Source organism: Pleurodeles waltl, chromosome 2_2 (genome assembly GCF_031143425.1).
Source record: "Pleurodeles waltl isolate 20211129_DDA chromosome 2_2, aPleWal1.hap1.20221129, whole genome shotgun sequence".
NCBI classification, from domain to species: Eukaryota; Metazoa; Chordata; class Amphibia; order Caudata; family Salamandridae; genus Pleurodeles; species Pleurodeles waltl.
The window spans coordinates 233,903,054-233,920,901 of record NC_090439.1 but is presented as its reverse complement, the minus strand read 5'-3'; the positions used below and the strand labels follow the sequence as shown (position 1 = coordinate 233,920,901).

The 17,848-nt window shown below is 45.9% G+C and overlaps 1 protein-coding gene across 1 annotated transcript in view; it reads right to left on the bottom strand.

Annotated features, from left to right (window-relative positions):
• The window catches only part of ICE1 (interactor of little elongation complex ELL subunit 1), a 372,154-nt gene that overhangs the window by 228,863 nt on the left and 125,443 nt on the right, over nt 1-17,848 (bottom strand). Inside the window, exons 11-12 of the mRNA XM_069219700.1 lie at nt 9,571-9,651; nt 6,659-7,029 (exon numbers count right to left, since the gene is read on the bottom strand). Coding sequence (XP_069075801.1) covers nt 6,659-7,029; nt 9,571-9,651 — 452 coding nt within the window. The remainder of the gene's footprint in view (nt 1-6,658; nt 7,030-9,570; nt 9,652-17,848) is intronic.

Here is a 17,848-nt window from a genome sequence, read left to right as displayed (position 1 = left end):
TAGCCTTATGGAGGTGAAGGCTAGGCCTGATATCTGCAAATGAAGCAGATAGACAATGTGCTGTACTGTGGCTTTTAAGGAATCAATATGTTTTGAGTGACAATAGCACACAAAGCTCTTACATTTATCGAGGTGGTAGGTCTGCATGCTTCTTTGCGAATGCTCATGTATTCAGGTGGTAAATTAACTTATCCAAATTCTATGATCTCAGGTGCTAGATAGCAAGGTTAAGAGCTGGGGTCTGGTTGCACGATTTCTCCATAAATCTGCTTGAGACTGTCCGGCCTGTTGGGAAGCCTCTTGTGTGGAACCAGAAAGTTCGAGCAAAATCGTGAACCCAAAGCTGGTGGTCACAAGTAGGAGCCACCAGGATGAGGGTGAGAGATGTCTGCCAGAGTCTCCGAACCACAAATGGAAGTAGTGGGAGAGGCAAATATCCTTGACCAGCTAATTCATAGTGCATTGCCTTTGGATTGTGGGTGTGAGAACCTGGAGGTGAAGTTTGGGCATTTGGCATTCTCTTCTGTGGCAAATAGGTCTATGTCTGGGAAACCCCAGGAGCCAGAGGATTTGGAGGTTGGAGTCCCCACTGGTGGACTTGTTGCTGCATCCTGCTGAGCAGGTCGGCAAAGTCACTGTTCATTCCAAGAAGCCACTCTGCTGACAGATGGACTTTGTGGTGAAGCAGACACCTCCAGATGCTCTGGGCTCACTGCAAGAGTCGGCAAAACTGGGTGTGCCCTGTTTTGAAGGTAATATGTGGCTGTCATGTTGTCCATCATAACTAGAATGACCTTGCCAGTCAGGTGAGGTAGGAAAGGCTTCAACGCTAGGTGAAGGGCTAGAAGTTACAGGATGCTGATGAGGAGGCCCTCGTGTTTGGGTTCCCACATGCCCTGGACAGTCAGATCCTGTAACTGCGCACCTCATCCCATAAGGGCGGTGTCCCTTGGAATTGTCCTCTGCGGAACTGAATCTAGAAAAGGCCGCTTCTGCAACAGATTATTGGTATTCCACCACTGCAGAGAGAGACAAGTATGGCAGCCGATCAACAATAGATCGTCCCAATGACCCTCTGCTTGAGACCACTGTTTTACTAAGCACTCTTGCAACAGACACAAGTGTAGTCTGGTACTGGGTACTACAGCAATGCAGAAGGCCATCATGTCAAGATGACACATGATGGTCCTGACCGAGACCTGATCGTCCGGTTGGTAACAAGGGATTTGTGCTTGAAAGGACTGGATCCTGGCTGTGTTTGGATTGACCATGCCAACCGTTGAGCGGAGAATTGTGCTTAGATGGAGTCGATCTGGAGGGGTTGTTGGTGGGATTTGGTGGTGCTGATGGTAAACCTCTGGTCCTGTAGAAGGTTTATGGTAATCTGAGTGTGTTTGTGGCATTGAAGGGAGGTGGCACTTTTGATCAGCCAGTCGTCCAGGAAGATATGAACACCCTGTCTGTGCAGACGAGCAGCCACCATCGCAAAACACTCGGTGAACATATGGGGTGCAATAGTGACCCCAAACAAAAACACTCAGAACTAGTAATGCTTTCTGCTGACCACAAACCTGAGATATTGGTGATAAGGCGGGTGTATTGGTATGTGGAAAGAGGCATTCTTCAGGTCGAGTGCAGTCATGAAGTCACCTTGTTGCAGACGCAGAATAACATCTTGAAGAGTAACCAAATGAATGTGCCCTGACAGTATGCATTCATTGAGGAGCCTGAGGCCCAGTATGGGGTCTGAAGGAACCTTCCTTTTGGGAATTTCAGAAATACAGGTAGTATACTCATGTGCCCTGGTAATGACTGGGAACAGGCTCTATAGCCCACCTGAGAAATAGCACTTGGACCTCTTTCCTGAGTAGCCTTTGGTGTTGCGGGGAGAGTTTGTGTTTGGGAGGTGGAATGGTGGGAGGTGTGGAAATGAGCACCAGGCAATAACTATGTCGGATAACGTCCAAAATCCACTGGTCGGAGGTGAAGTTCTGCTAAAAGGGTAAGAACTGTTGAAGACCCATCCCCCGACAGGTGTTGTGTAATCAGGGGGAGGAGGGGCCTGTCGGGCTTTGGTGGCAGCTCCTTTGGGGAAGCTATCTTTACCTCTGCCTTTTAAATTGCTGCCTCTGTAGGATCCCCTGAAGCAGCTTCTGGGAGAGGGCTACTGGGCCTGTGGACATTGGTAGGATGTGGAGGCATCAGGGAAGGTGATCTTTCAGCCTCTGTAGAAGGGTGTCGGACAAAAGGAACAGTGATGGACATGTGTCTGATGTGCGTGCATTGCCTTTGCTAGCACCATATGTTTTTCTTTTTCTTTAAAGTTTGGTCTACCTTCGGACCGAACAGATGTTGACTATCAAACAGCATGTGAAGGAGGTTCTGTTGGACCTCCCACTTGAAGGAGGAAATACGAGCCAGGCTTGCCTAGGGTAGAGTTCAATCCTCTGGCGGCTGTGTCTGTGGCATCCAATGCGCAGCAAATAGTGAGATCTGTTTCCCCTTCAGAGAATCTCATAACCCTTTTTCCTGTGCTTCTATGGGAGATGCTGGAGGAACTCTTCCATTTTGTCCCAGTGGGCCGAGTCAAATTTGGAGGGTAGCCTAATGGAGTTAGCAATGCGGCAATGGTTGACTGATTGCGTGGCCACCCTCATCCCTGCAGTGTCTATGCGCTTACTCTTCTTGCCTTGTGAAGGGGCATCAACAGTAGCACAAGAGTTGGCTCTATTATGGGCTGTAGCGACAATCAGGTAATCAGGTGGGGGCTGCCCACAAATGTAAATAGGGTCACTAGGGAGGCCTACTTTTTTGTTAACCCTCTGAGTTATGACCCTAGCGAGGACAGTGTCTTAAAAAATGTAATTTGCATGGCCAAGCATGCCTTTGAGAATGGGAAGATACAGGGTGGAGCAGCGGCTGGAAGAGAAGGGTTTCATAGAGAAAGTCCTCCTCTAAAGGCTGTGTGTAAAGATCCACCTTATGGAAGGAGGCAGCTCAACCAATGAGTTCCAGATAGATTGTGAAATAGTCCAGTGGGGTGGGGCCAACAGGGTATAAGTCTGGCTTGCATCCTCTGGTGGGTCTGTGCCATAGGCATCGCCCCTGAGGTGTAATGTCATCCTGGAGAAGCAAGAGGGGAATGTGAAGTTTGAGAAAGAGGGTGGGGTGAAAGTTATGAGGCCAGTAGCTTTTTCTGCCTTCTTGCACTGCTTCTGTGGGGTTGGAATATCTAAGGACTCCTTGAAGAACAGCTGATGCAGAGGATTGAGCAGCTGCAGACCCCGAAGGGTAGACAAGGAATGGCCTGTGTTGGGATGGATGACCATGTGTCTTTGCCAGGCATCGATCCCCTCTATTATTTTGTGGAAAATCAGTTCCACAGTGCTGTAGCAGAGGTTGGTCTTGTTGGTCGTTGCCAAGCGCTCTGGTGTCAGTGCTGATAGTACGGTCAGCACCGCAGGTCGAGCCAGTGCATGTGTGGTAGGCACATTGGCAGCCGGTCTCCCTCATTTTTTCAGCACCAAGCCAGAGCTGGGCATAAATAAGGAAATGACTGTCAGTGCCTGATGGCAGCGGTGACCAGGTGGCTTGTCTTCATCAAGGCATGGTGGAAAGACATGAGTGAGAGACAAGAGTAGGCACGGAACGACGGGGCCCCGGAGGTGCCATGGTCGACCTGACCCCCGCTTGAGCGAAGTCACAAATGTCAACCAGAGATGCAGAAAGAAAGGGAGACGTGATTGATTACAATAATGACAGAGGCAAGGAACCCTTGTGGACCAAAAAAGAGCACGGTGACCGTGTAGAACCCTTCACAAGAGCACGCATCTGAATCCGACAGCATTAAGAAAACAAATCTATGAGCATTACCAGCAAGAGAAGGAGTCACAGTACATAGTGACTCGAAAGACTTCTTCGAAGAAAAACAACTTGCACACTTCTGGGTCCAATACTAGGGGGCAAGAGTATGCACAGCGTGCGTATTTACAGCCACACATGCCTATTTTAATAAAGAAGCATAATTATCATGCCACCGAAACTGCCTGTGCTGTAATTGCTCATTTAATACAGGTGGAATGCTGGAGTCTGGGGATTTTTCTGAAACTAACAAGCAATAAAGGTTGTTGAAGCTTTCTTGCCCAGAACACACATCCTACAAATTAGAAATAGTCTTTGGCTTTTTCTAAAAATCTTGGGCATGTAGTAAAAAAAGAACAGCCTGTTTTCCTATTATTCAACATTCTGTGAAGTACTGCTTCAAAGGAAGATGAGCAGATTTCCCGGAATTAAACTCAGAAAGGTTACTTTGCAACTGAAGATGCTCCTTTAAGTGGGAAATTTGTTTACACTGGTAAATGTATTATCTTAAGTGTGGGTGATGCGACATTCATGACCTCAACATTACCACTGCCACAGGGAGAACGTGAACCTTGCATCCTATGGGTACAGAAATTCTCTGAGGCTCTCACATCTGCCAGGGAAAATAGAACAAGCTATTTGACTGTTTTACCTTTTACTGTGTTTGGTGCTCAGTAGCACAGCTCAGCCCCTCGGAAAACAGATCACAACGGGAGAAGAGCTGGTAAGGTGACAATCCTCTTTTTCCAATGGCACCTCTCCTGTCACGACTCCATCTTGTGCCTTATGGGAGGTGGATTTGCTTCCCTAGTGGTGCCTCTCAGGCCCGTGCTCTCTCCTTGGTTCCCCCTCTCAAGAAGTCTTAACCACTGACCCTACTGTTGTGGGGCCATGCAAGTTTCTTGCAGTTTGCAACTGTAGATATCACATGTCTAGTTAAAATAGTCATGTTTTCTCTGTGGAACACCGAGCTGTAGTATCAGGCACTTTTGTTCTATTGAAATAGTTATATGTCAATTACGGTCTGCACCTGCTACCTATTAGGCCCATTTCCCTTGTTATGTAACACATATATTTCCCCCCAGGTTCACTGGAATATTCCACACTTCTTGTACTGAATTTCATGTCGCCTTGGATTACAGTTGCAGTATTATTAAGGTTAAGTACTTAACTCTCAGGTCAGTGCGCACTAATCCATAGACTAGCAATATTTCGAGAATTATCTCCCTGAATTCATGAGCCCACTTTGGATTTTGAACATTGTTGGGAGTATTGATCCCTCCCCTTGAGGCCCCGTTCTCTGAACTCTACCGTTGTAGCACTCTGAACTCTTTATCTATGAATGAATTTTGTCATTGTCTTTCTTGACAAGGTGTATAGAGTATTTTGGAATAAGTTCCTAGAGACTAAAGTTGTATTTGTTTAGAATCGGAAATCCTATATGTTCCAGAGTTCCGAACGATCACCATTTGTTCTTGAAATTACTGCTGCTCTCTTTTAGGTAAAGTTTAGGATCATGCCTGTAAGTGTACCAGAAACGCAAACTATTGATTGAGATTCAAAGTTTGGAATATTTATATAGTTAACATTTTTGTTTGTCATATATAGAGTATCGCATCTGCAAAGAGGATATGGAGGTCTGAATTTTTTTTACCTTACAGGCAGTGCATGAGGCAGTTAAGTATTCCCACAAAGTAGTGGTTAATCTTTTTCTTGTTTTATACCATTCCCTTTTCCGCCCTGGGGGCTTTTGGTGAAACTAGGCAGTTGTTACTTGTTATACTGTGCAGCCCCACAGATTGGATGGTCGGATTGGAGGTCCAACAACGCTTCCACGGTTGGAATCAGGTGAGTGCGTAATATCTCCCTAGTGGATCCCTGGTTAGGAAATCGCCAAAGGAGGACCTCTAGATATTTTTTAAGGGGAAGCATGGCCCCCAAACAATGGGCTATAACTCCCTCAAACCAAGGACCACAACAGTCCACCTACCTTCTTCCCCACTATAAACCTGAGTTATTATAGCACAGCAAATTACATAAATCTCGCATACCCCAATCTTAAACCTCATAGAAGAACTGGACCTAAGAATCTGATGTCCTCAAACACACTTTATCAATTAAATTCTTGTTCATTCACAGTGAAAATCTAAACAACTTCTGTTTTTTCCCAAGACCTCTCTTGTACACATCTAAACTCAATCTAAAAAGCAAGGCATGTTTCCTGGCTGTCATTTCTTACAGCCAACATCTTTAGCAGTCATGCAGATCTGCCTTGTTCAGCACCCACACCATAAACTTGGCTAGTTTTAAACACTCACATACCCAACCACTAGATGGTGGAATAATGTAGAGCCATCTGACTATAGAAAAGGATCCAGGACACAAACAATACTTTTTTGGTAAAATTATATTCTGAAAGTGAGAACTTAGACTGTGGAATTCTCAGCAAAAAAATATGTTTAACTAATGCATAAAGGCGTAACACAGTTAAGTATTATTTTCCGTATCTCAACTTGTAAAAAAATATTTTCAGTGAGTTCATAGTACAGTCATAGATTAAGGCAGGAACAATAGCTCTGATTAGGGCATTACTAGGTGTATTAAAACAATTAGTATCAACATTTAATTTCCTTTGTTTCCGTTAAGTAAGTATCATATTTTGGTTAGTCCTCCCTTTTCTAGCTTTAGCAATTGTCAGCTTTAAAACCTTGTGCCTTCATGCTTACCATATTGTGTGGGGATTTGCAATAATCTTCAGAAACTATAAAGTAGAAGTGTAATCAAATGTTAACCATACCTGTGTACGTGAAGGTGACAACTGTACTGGAGACAGAAGCGGTGGTAGAGGTCTGGCCCAATTTAAAACAAAACGCAATTTTTCACCAAGTTCATCATCGTCATCTTCTGAACAATGTAAACTGCTGCATGCAAAATCTTTCTGGACAGCAGTGTCAGTGGCTCTGTCGTCATAAAAAGCACTGTCACCATCCTGTGCATGATCTTCAAAGCTTTTATTTTTCTCATCACGAGAGGTTTCTTCAGATTCATTGTCCTTTCCAGTTAGCCTCTCAGATAGATGAGTCTCTGATGTTTCCAAAAGACTGCTGTGGCTAGGTGGTAAGATGTAATCAGACTTCCTGGATCTTATGCGCTTCCTTGGAGATTTTTCTGTAAAAACAGTTTCAATACACATTACCAGTTTGGTAAGTTATTTTATTATGTTCCATAATGGCTGCATTTGATTTCCTATTTTTTTTTTTTTTTTAAACATTTCCATCTACATTTGGCCATTTTAATTTTTTGGCCATTTTATTGGTATTTATCCATATTTATTTTGTGGTTTGAGACCAAATGAAGTCGCAAAATGGTATATTTCTATATTTATTTAACTGATAAACATGCACTCATACTTTGATATGTCTGTTGCGCTTTAGCAAATTAAGCAAAACACTACATCCAGAGGTAAATATTAGCATTATATCCTAATGTATGTTAACTAATGCCTGTATTCTGGGAATCTCATCCTGTTTTAACACATCATGCAGTCTAACTATTTAGCAGCAGGTCTGAAATTTGTGAGGGACAGGGTGGGGAGTCACTTACAAGAAGAACAAGAAATAAGTTACTTACCTGTAACTATACGTCTCCAGTATTAGACGGCGACTTTGACGAGCCAGAATCTAAACCCACTACTGTCACCACAACTAAGAGCAGGGCTGCAGCACCTCCTGCAGCCCCTCCAACCCCCACCTCCTGGCCTGGCATCTGCAGTCAGTCCTGTGAGCACCCCAGCCTTAAATTCAAGCATGCCTGTTTCTCCAGCTATAGGAGTGAGCCACCACTGATCAGTCATGATCTCTGGCTTGCTGCACCCCATACTGTTTCAGGACCAGAACCTAGGCCACGGCTCTGCCAAAGTACCTAATCTCAAATTAAATTCCATGGCTCTTCCAATGCCACTCCTTCCTAACCTGCACCACAAACTCAAGATCGGAAACCTCACTCCACGCATCTCTGCCAATGCACCTCAGCTCTCAAGGATGGGGAACTACCCACAGCCAACTCTCCTGATAAAGACCAAGCCCTTCAAGTGCACTTCATTCAGCCTCGATCTTCAGAACACCTCTCAAGGCCTGTGGGACCACAATACTCCCACGGTCACATTACTTGGTCAAGAGACCCCCACAAACCTTTGCTAGTGCACCTCAGCATTAGCTTTCAAGACACTTTAAAAAGTTGAGGAATTGCGCAGCTCTCACAGCCAGCTTTCCTGAAAGGTACACTCAATAGAGCTATCAGGCTTTCTCAATGGATTTTTTCTTTAGCCAGACTGTACAGCAGAGCAGCTGCTTTGCAAAATGGCTGAAAGTTATAATTAAAAAAAAAAAAAAAAATAATCCCTGAGACACGGCCAGCACTGACCCCGTCATAGTTTTTAGTTTTTACTTTCTGCTGTGCTACTGTACAACATGACTAAAAAAGTTGATAAATCCAATAGATGGCAATCAGGCAGGATCTACTGGTTTTGCTGAAAGAAAATTGAAAACCCATGTAATCTTCATGAATAGATTTCTATATGGCAGTAGGCTTGTGGGTCAGAGGGTGTCCTCCTCCAATTCTATTGTCAAATCGCTTCTTCCTTCACCAAAGCTCCAAGAAACACTTGATTGATACTTTTGTATACCAATAAGGCTTTCCGGTTTCACCTTTTGACTGTAATGAAGTTTTTTATTTACATTATATTGCACAGCTGCTCATCTGCTCTGCAATATGAACAAAAACAAAAAACTAAGTCAATAGAATTCGCATAGGCGAAACCTATTGGCTTTGCCAATGCACGTTTAAAATAAGTGTTAACTTTAAAACATTCTTCATAGTGTAACATGAGTCTACAAAAAAATGAATCAGTGTGTTTCTTTTGTTTTTTTCCTTAAAATTAAAACCACTCCTCTGAGCATCAAAAAAGGGACATTAATAATGTATGGACACGTTTTAGGTGAATAGGACAGTATTAACACCTTACTACTAACCATAGACAACATTTGCACATTTTGAACATCTTTCTTTCATTAACTTCAGACCATTTGAGCAAGAACTACATTTAAAAAAATCTTCAAGTTAAGTAGCAGATTCAGGGATACGTAGCTAACTTGGACAATGCAAACTTGGCTGGAAAAAGTCACACAAAAGCATTTTCCAGTGGAGCTGGATTTTGGTTACAGACAGGGGTCAGTGTGTTATATGACTATCCAAATACTCTTTTTGGCATTTATGCATAAAAAACACACACCTACTTAAACTGGATAACACTAGACACGTCTGTAAATCAGCAAAGAGTTAACTTACTTGAATGAGTAGGCACAACTTGCCAGCTGAAGTTCTTAATGCCAGAGCAAGTGCATTTGTGAATCAGAATTCCATTTGCAGGACTGACAACAACAGCGGATTTAAGAGTATATAACATTTAAAAAATGCAAAATTAACTAAAGATCTAACAGTAACATGCAGGAAATTAAGAAAAGAGCAGCTGAATTTTGGGATTGGATGGGAAGGCTTAGCAGGCAGGACTGACAATAATGTTAAAGGATTTTCCATTTTGAGGTTGGGAGAAAATTATTATGGTGTGAAGCTGTATTGTATGTAACAGATTGCAAGAGATCTTGAAGGAAATACACTGACTTCAAAAAACACTTTCAAATGGTTTCTCACCTTGGACATCTATATTTTTCTGCTCTTGTGCGGCAACATCAAGGCACACCCAGAGTTCCTCCAGTAAATGTTTTATTTTTTCTGTAAAAAAGCAAATATGTTCATATGCTAAAATAAAATAAACCTACTTCCAGCCAAAGCTATCAAAACTGTGTAACTAAAAAACTATGCTGTTAATACAGGATGTACACTTTTGAAAACAGATCATGTTACTTAAAGCAGCAATTTTAATGCTCTTACTCATCAGCATTTTTCATAAGCATGGGATGCCCTTCCGGGTGATGAAAAGGTCTGAGTATGCAAGATATCAGGAGAAGTAAAACACAAGGACATTTTTTACATAGGACCTGTTCCACATGCCTGATAGTGTGTATGCATCACTTCTTTACTCCATCAGGATGGTTAGATAAGACTTGAGGAACAATATACTTACCTTGTAACACCTTATCTGGAAGAGAAATATTCTAGTTGCAGATTCCTTACCGTAACATCTCCGCCAGGTGTCAGTCTGGATCCATAGATTTTTCAAAAGCAGTACCCCTGCGTACCGTCAGGTACCATTGGTCGGCTCTGCGTCAGTCATCAATGTCGTGCACACAGGACATGATGTTGCATGCCTCTACAAGGTGGCAGACCCATTCCAGGAGTGTCTCATCTCACTGTCAGATCTGGTTGGGGAAGGGAGAAGGATATGCCTCTATCCCAATCATGGTTTGTTATCCACCACTGCAGATCACGCACAGTGCCCTCCAAGATCTGGATCATGTGGGAGAGACTCCCTTGATGCTACGCCCACTGGAACTTCTGGTCACACTGCAGAGCCTGCATATGCCAAGTGGCAAGATTCACCAACAGGATATGAGAGGCAATGAAGCCCAGCAACCTCAGTATCATTCTCACCCAAATCCAGGATAGAAGCTGAAACATCGGTATCATGGCCTGAATATCCTGGACTCGCTGCTCAGGAGGATAAACCTAAAACTGCACTGTGTCTAGAACAGCTCAGATGAAAGGGAGCACATGAGAGGCAAACAGGTGTGACTTCTGCAAGTTCATAGTGAACCGCAGTAAATGCAGGTTCGTCATAGTCTGAAGGTGGGACATGACAGCCTGGGCGAACCCACATTCAACAGCCAGTCCTCAAGGTAAAGGAAGATTGAAACCCTTAATCTGCACAGATGAGCTGCAACCACTGTCATCACCTCGGAAAATACCCGAGGGGCACTGGAAAGGCCGAAGTGGAGCACAGTGAACTGAAAGTGCTGGTGGTCTACGGTGAATCATAAGTAACGACTGAACGGGCGGGGATGTGAAAATAAGCAGGCCTACAGGTCCAACGCTACCATCCACTCTCCTGGGTCCAGGGCAGATAAGACCCGAGCCAGAGTGAGTATTCTAAACTTCTCCTTTCCGAGGAAGAGATTGAGGGACCGAAACTTCCAAAAGTAGCAGAAATAACAACCATAACCTACTTCTGGCATAGGGGCCTCTCTATGGCTTCCTTGGCCAAGACAGCTGTAACCTCCTCATGGAGAAGTGCCAAGTGATTCTCCCTCATCCGATTTTAAGAAGGTGGCATGGTTGGAGGGCTAGTCTCTAAGGGGAGGGAGTAGTCCGTTCAGACTATTTTCAAAATCCACTTGTCTGACATGATAGACTGCCAGCGGAGCAGGTGATGCCGAATGCTGCTTCCACAACTAGTCCCTGGTGGGGAGTTTTCAGACTAGGAAGGTTTGGAGGCAGACTGAAGGGGTTGAGGAGCAGCTGTGAGGCCCAACGACCTGCCTGTAGCACCAGAGTGCTTGAAGTGCACGAGTGCTGAGTCTGCTTTGTCGCCGAAGAGACGAGTGCCATCAAGGGGCATGTCCATAAGGGTAAATTGGACATCCCCAGAAAAGCTACATGTCCTCAAGCAGGCGTGGAGCCTCAAGGCCACCGTCGATGCAACCGTTCTGCCCAGTGAGTTGGCCGTGTCCAGCCCACACCTGAATGTGAACTTTGCTGCATCTCTCCCATCAGCAACAGCTTGAGAGAGAATGTCCCGGGCCTCCTCCAGAACCTGCGGCAGCACTTGCGCAACTGTGCCTCAGAGAGTTTTGGTATAATGGTCCAAAAGGCATGCGGCGTGGCCAAGCTGGAGGAAGAGAACATTTACTTTCCAAGTTAGTCCAGCCTCTTGGATTCCCTATCTGGGGGTGTGGAAGGGAATGTGCCTTGGGATGTAGAGGCTTGGATAATCAAGCTCTCAGGGGTGGGGTGTTGAGTCAGAATGCTGGGCCATTTAGAGCAGGCCTATGGCAGCTGCTGATTGCCCAGTTTACAGGAGCCCCTGCGCTGGGTTGGGACTAGGTACCAAGCAGAAAATCTGTAAGAGCTTCACTGAAGGGCACAAGGGGTTCAGAGGATGAAACCCCAGGCTGAATCCCCTCTTTCAGGAGGTTAGTCCTAACTCTAACCGAAGGTAGCTCGAGGTCAAGGAGCTCGGCCACTCTTCATACCACTATCGAATAGGACACTCCCTCCTTCGTAGCCATGGTAGGGGGAGAAGGCATGTCTGCCTTCACCCTGCACTGGAAGCCAAGAAGAAATCTCCTGTGGGTCGACAGAATCTTGCCCCTGCCAACGCAGGCACCAAACTTCTGCATCACCGGTCCTCTGGGTCCTCTCTCATCCTGACGAGCGTGGTCCCTGGAACACAGGAAATGGGTCCAAGTGTCTCCCACAGTCCAATGGCCCTTCTGTCCAAATTTGGTGGAGGTAAGTCCTTGCCTCCCCACGGCAGACAGTAATCCTGTGTACTGCGTGATCTGCAGCTGCTCCGGCTTCTGTGCACTTTTCCAAGGATTCCTTTGTGCACAGCCTAGCCTGGGTCCCCAGCACTCCGCCCTGCACTGCCCAACTCGCTGAGTTGGACTCAGACGTCGTGGGACCCTCCTTTGTTACTCTGAGTTGACCACTGTCCTCAGATCTTCTAAGTGCCTGTTCCGGTACTTCTGCGGGTGCTGCCTGCTTCTGAGGGGGCTCTCTGAGTTGCTGAGCGCCCCCTCTGTCTCCTCCTCCAAGGGGTGACATCCTGGTCTTTCCTGGGCCCCAGCAGCACCCAAAATTCTCTGTTCTCTATGAGGCCAAGGCCAATAGTTCTACCCTTTATGATGCGGAGCTATGGGGCTCTTTCAAAGTCCAAGAAGGAATGGTTTCTTACCTGTAATTCCAGTTCTCTCGTAGGGGTATTTCCATGATAGTCATAAGCACTGAATAGTTTGGCGCGCCAACGGGGACCCCGGAGCACTGTTGTGAAGTATATTCTTAAGTGCAATTATCAGCCCTTTGAAAAAAAAGGTCTGTGAAAAAACACTTAAGAATAACAATGTGCAGCCTATGTGAACAGCTACACAGGCCAAATTGTTAAAAGAAAAAACTGTTGTAGTGTAAATTCACGTTTAAACATCTATTTATTCTATAAATATATTAACAAATACATTCTCATATTTTGTTTACACCTCTCATGAGAATAAAACAATGCAGGGCAGTGTAGCCCATAGGCTGCCATTATACAGAATGAAAATAGAGCTGTGCCTTTAAGAAAGTAAAGTCTTCCTGTTTCCCATCATGCACAGCAAAAGGCAGCTGCCTCAGTTCTTTTTTGGAGGCTTGTAACCTGATATGAAGAAACAAAACATTTGTTGGAGTACCAACCTCGATAATATTCATGGCAACTTGTTCTATGTCAACTCCACCGGGGAGGAGGGAGGGTTGCTTATGACTATCATGGAAATACCCCTACGAGAGAACTGGAGTTACAGGTAAGAAACCATTCCTTCTCTCGTAGGGGATTTCCATGTTTAGTCATAAGCACTGAATAGAGTAGCAAGCCCATCCCCATAACCGCGGTGGAGTAGACAGAAGAATACTGACAAAACATGAATCATGCAAATAAATTCTTAAGCAAGGCCTGTCCAACCTGCGCATCTGCCCTAGCGTCTGTATCAAGGCAGTAATGCTTAGTAAAGGTATGGACCGACTTCCAAGTGGCAGCCTTGCATATTTCTGCCAAAGGGACATTTCTCATCAAGGCTGCAGTAGCTGCCTTCCCTCTAGTAGAGTGGGCGTTTGGCCTACCACCAAGGGATTTGTTTGCTAACTGATAACATAACATTATACAAAACAATCCACCTGGATAAAGATTGTTTAGACGTGCCCAACCCTGTTCTAACTGGGCCATAGTTAATAAAAAGCTGTTGTGATTTCCGTAAGCTTTTTGTCCTGTCCAAGTAAAATTTCAAGACTCTCTTTACATCCAGAGAGTGCAGAGTTCTCTCAGCAGGAGTAGTTGGATTTTGAAAGAAAGTCGGTAATGAAATTGTTTGGTTCACATGAAAGTCGGAGACTACCTTAGGTAAAAATTTTGGATGAGTTCTCATTACCACTTTCGCAGAATGAAAAACCGTGTAGGGTTCTTGAGCGCAAAGGGCCTGGATTTCGCTAACCCTACGCGCTGAAGTGATTGCCACCAGAAAAGCAGCTTTCCATGTGAGATGTTGAAGCGATGCCTTATGTATCGGCTCGAATGGAGGCAGCATCAGACGTGATAGGAAAACATTCAGTTCCCATGGAGGAGAAGGCTTTCTAATGGGGGGAAAAACCTTTTTTAAACCTTCCTGGAAGTCCTTAATAATCGGAATCCCAAAAAAGGAAGTTTGTGAAGGACTCTTTCTGTATGCCGTTACAGCCGCCAAGTGAACTTTTATTGATGACAGTTGTAAGCCCAATTTTGCCAAACTTAACAAGTATGGCAGGATAGATTCCTCTCCACAGGAAACCGGGTCAATGTTGTTGTCTAAGCACCAGATGCAGAATCTTTTCCACTTGCTTGCATAAGCTGATCTTGTGGAAGGGCGCTTTGCTTCTTTCTGAATTTCCATACAGTCCTGAGGTAGGTTCAAGTGTCCATATTGTACTAGCTCAGGAGCCATGCAGCCAAACTCAACGATGAGAGGTTGGGATGAGATATCTGCCCTCTGAACTTCGTGAGCAGGTCCGGACGATAAGGCAGCCTGATGTGTGGTTTGAGTGACCGGTGAAGAAGGTCTGGGAACCACCATTGGCGTGGCCACTCAGGAGCAATTAGGATAATTTTGGTCTGAGCACTGGACAACTTCTGGAGGACCGCCGGAATCAGGGGAAGCGGTGGAAAGGCGTAAAGAAATGCTCCTGACCAGCTTATCCACAGGGCATTCCCCAGTGTCCCTGGATGGTAGTATCTGGAGGCGAAGTTTTGGCATTTTTTGTTTTCTGGGGTTGCGAATAGGTCTATAGAGGGGGTACCCCATAGTGCGAAAATGGAACGAACGTCGTCGTCGTGTAGCACCCATTCGTGGTTCTCGTCCATTACCCGACTGAGGGCATCTGCTTGAACATTCTGGATGCCGGGCAGGTGAGTTGCCACTAGCGAAAGGTTCCTGGCTAGAAGCCAATGCCAGATTGTCTGAGCCTCTCTGGATAAAATTCTGGACCTGGTGCCTCCTTGTTTGTTCACGTAGTACATAGTGGCCACGTAGTCTGTCTGGAGAAGGAGAGTTTCTGTTCTCAGAGAGGGAAGGAAGGCTTTGAGCGCAAGGTGGACTGCGCGAAGTTCCAGCAGGTTGATGTGATAGAGACTCTCTCTCTGTGACCACTTGCCTTGGACTCGAAGATGTTCCATGTGCGCCCCCCATCCGAGCAGTGATGCATCTGTTACGATGGTTTGAGCTGGAGGCTGTTGTTGGAACGGAATCCCCACCAAGAGATTGCTGGGTAAACACCACCACTTGAGGGATTGTAGGGCGTGAGGAGAAAGGAGGACTTTGTTCTCCCAATCGTCCCTCAGTTGACACCACTGATCCTCCAGGTTTTCCTGTAATGGTCTCATATGGAGGCGAGCATTGGGAACAAGATGGATACAAGACGCCATCGAGCCCAGTAGAGAAGCTATTAGTCTTGCAGTGGCCTGAGGACTTTCCTGCAGTTGTTTGCACTTTTGGAGAATCGATAATCGTCGTTCCTCCGAAGGAAACGCCTTTCCTAGCTTGGTATCTATAATGGCCCCTAAGTAATGCAACCTCTGAACAGGCGTTGCTGTGGATTTCAGGAGATTGACTTGAAGACCGAGCTTCTGCAACAGCTGTAGAGTCCATTTGAAATGTTGTTGCGCCTCGAGATAACTGGAGGCCTTTATGAGCCAATCGTCTAGATAGGGGTAGACAAATATTCGTTGTTTCCTCAAGTGGGCGGCTACCACCGCCATGCATTTGGAAAAAGTTCTCGGCGCTGATTTGAGGCCGAAAGGTAGAACCGCAAATTGGTAATGACGTTTTCCGACGGTGAACCTTAGAAATTTTCGATGTTTCTTGGTCACCGGAATATGAAAGTAAGCGTCGCAAAGGTCTATTGCACAGAGCCAGTCGCCCTGACGTAGATGTGGGTAAATTTGGTGCAAGGATAGCATCCTGAATTTCTCTTTGCGAATCCACTTGTTTGCTGTCCTTAGATCTAAAATGGGACGAAACTCTTGTTTGTCTTTTTTCGGTACAAGGAAATATCTCGAATAAATCCCCTTCCCTTGCTGGCTGATCGGGACGGGTTCTATGGCCCTTTTTTGCAATAGGATAGTGACTTCTAACTGAAGAGCTTCAAGATGGCGGTTGGCTGTCTTGGGTGGAACAGATGGTGGAGGACTGGTGAATCTGAGAGCGTAACCATGTCTCACAATATTCAATACCCAGGCGTCTGATGTGATGCGTAGCCACTCGTCCAGATGATTTGAGATACTTCCCCCTACCGGAGTGGATAACGGAGGAGGGGGAAGCGAAGATTCAGGGCTTAGACGTGGGAGCCTGTCGAGTTGTCTGAGTTTGGGGTGTTGAACGACCCCTTGTCGACCTTCGCTGTTTGGAGAAACCCCTTTGATGCTGCTGTTGTTGCTGCTGCTGGGGGCGTGAAGACATCCAGTGTGGTGACTGATACCGGTGGGTGAAAAGTCGTCTTTGATATGGCCGGAATACCTTTCGTTGTTCTTTCGGTCTTTCCATACCTACCGCTTTCAGGGTATCTAGTTCCGCCTTCATTCTGGCCATCTCGTCATCGGCATGAGAACCGAACAAGGTGGAGCCCGAGAAAGGTAAATTTTGTATTCTCTGTTGTGCTTCCGGTTTGAGTGATGTAAGTCTCAACCATGCATGCCTTCTGAGTGCTATTCCGTGAGCATAATTGTGTGCGGATAGCACCGAAGAGTCAGCTGCAGCACTTATAACTTGGTTAGAAACCATGGCTCCCTCACCCACGACCTCCAGGAAATCTTCCCTTTTGTCCTTAGGAAGATGTTCCGCAAACTGCATTATAGAGTCCCAGAGGGCCCGATCGTATCGCCCTAATAACGCAGTAGCGCTGGCTGCTTTCATCGTGATGGCTGCAGTAGAACATACTTTTCGTCCTGCAGCATCTATCTTTCTGCTCTCTTTATCTGGAGGTGAAGAGGAAGACGGTGATGTCGAATGCAATTTCTTTGCCGCTACTATGACCACCGAATCCGGTACTGGGTCCGACCTCAAGAATAGAGGATCTTGTTCTGGTGGACGATATTTTTTAATAAGTCTGGAAGGAGCAGACTTCGTTGCGGCCGGTGCAAGGAAAATATCCATTGCTGGTTCAAGGAGACCTTGAACCAGTGGAAGCAAAGGTCTGGAAGATGTCCTGTGATGTAAGGTCTCGAAGATTACTGACGTCGATGGGGCAGGTACCGCCAGCGGGATGTTCAGTTTGGTCGCCCCTTGTACTAAGACCTCCTGGAACGTATTCACATCATCTATGGGGGACACTCTCGGGGACCGTGAGTCCAATAGGGTTGGAGAGTAGTCCCGTGTAGACGAAGAGGAACGCCTGTGATGTGAATGTTGAGATCTCTGTCGTGATTCATGACGGTGGTGCCGAGAGGAAGATGAGCGTCTAGAGGAATGTCCAGAACGTCTTACAGATCGCGTTGGAGTTCTCAAAACAGACTCTGAAGGAGGAGCCGGAAGAGGAGCCGTAGGTGTTACCGGCGTCTGCGGCAACTGCGATTGTCGAGGAGAGAGTTGTGGAGACGCTGGAAGCAGGATGAGTGAGGCCGAGGATTCTGACGTTGTATAAACCCTTCTGGGCCTTTTTGATTGTCGTCTCGACATCAACACACTCCTCGACGTCGAAGTACGGTGACGGCGAGTGCCCCTCGACGTTGATCGCCCTCGCCGTGTCGACGGCGAGC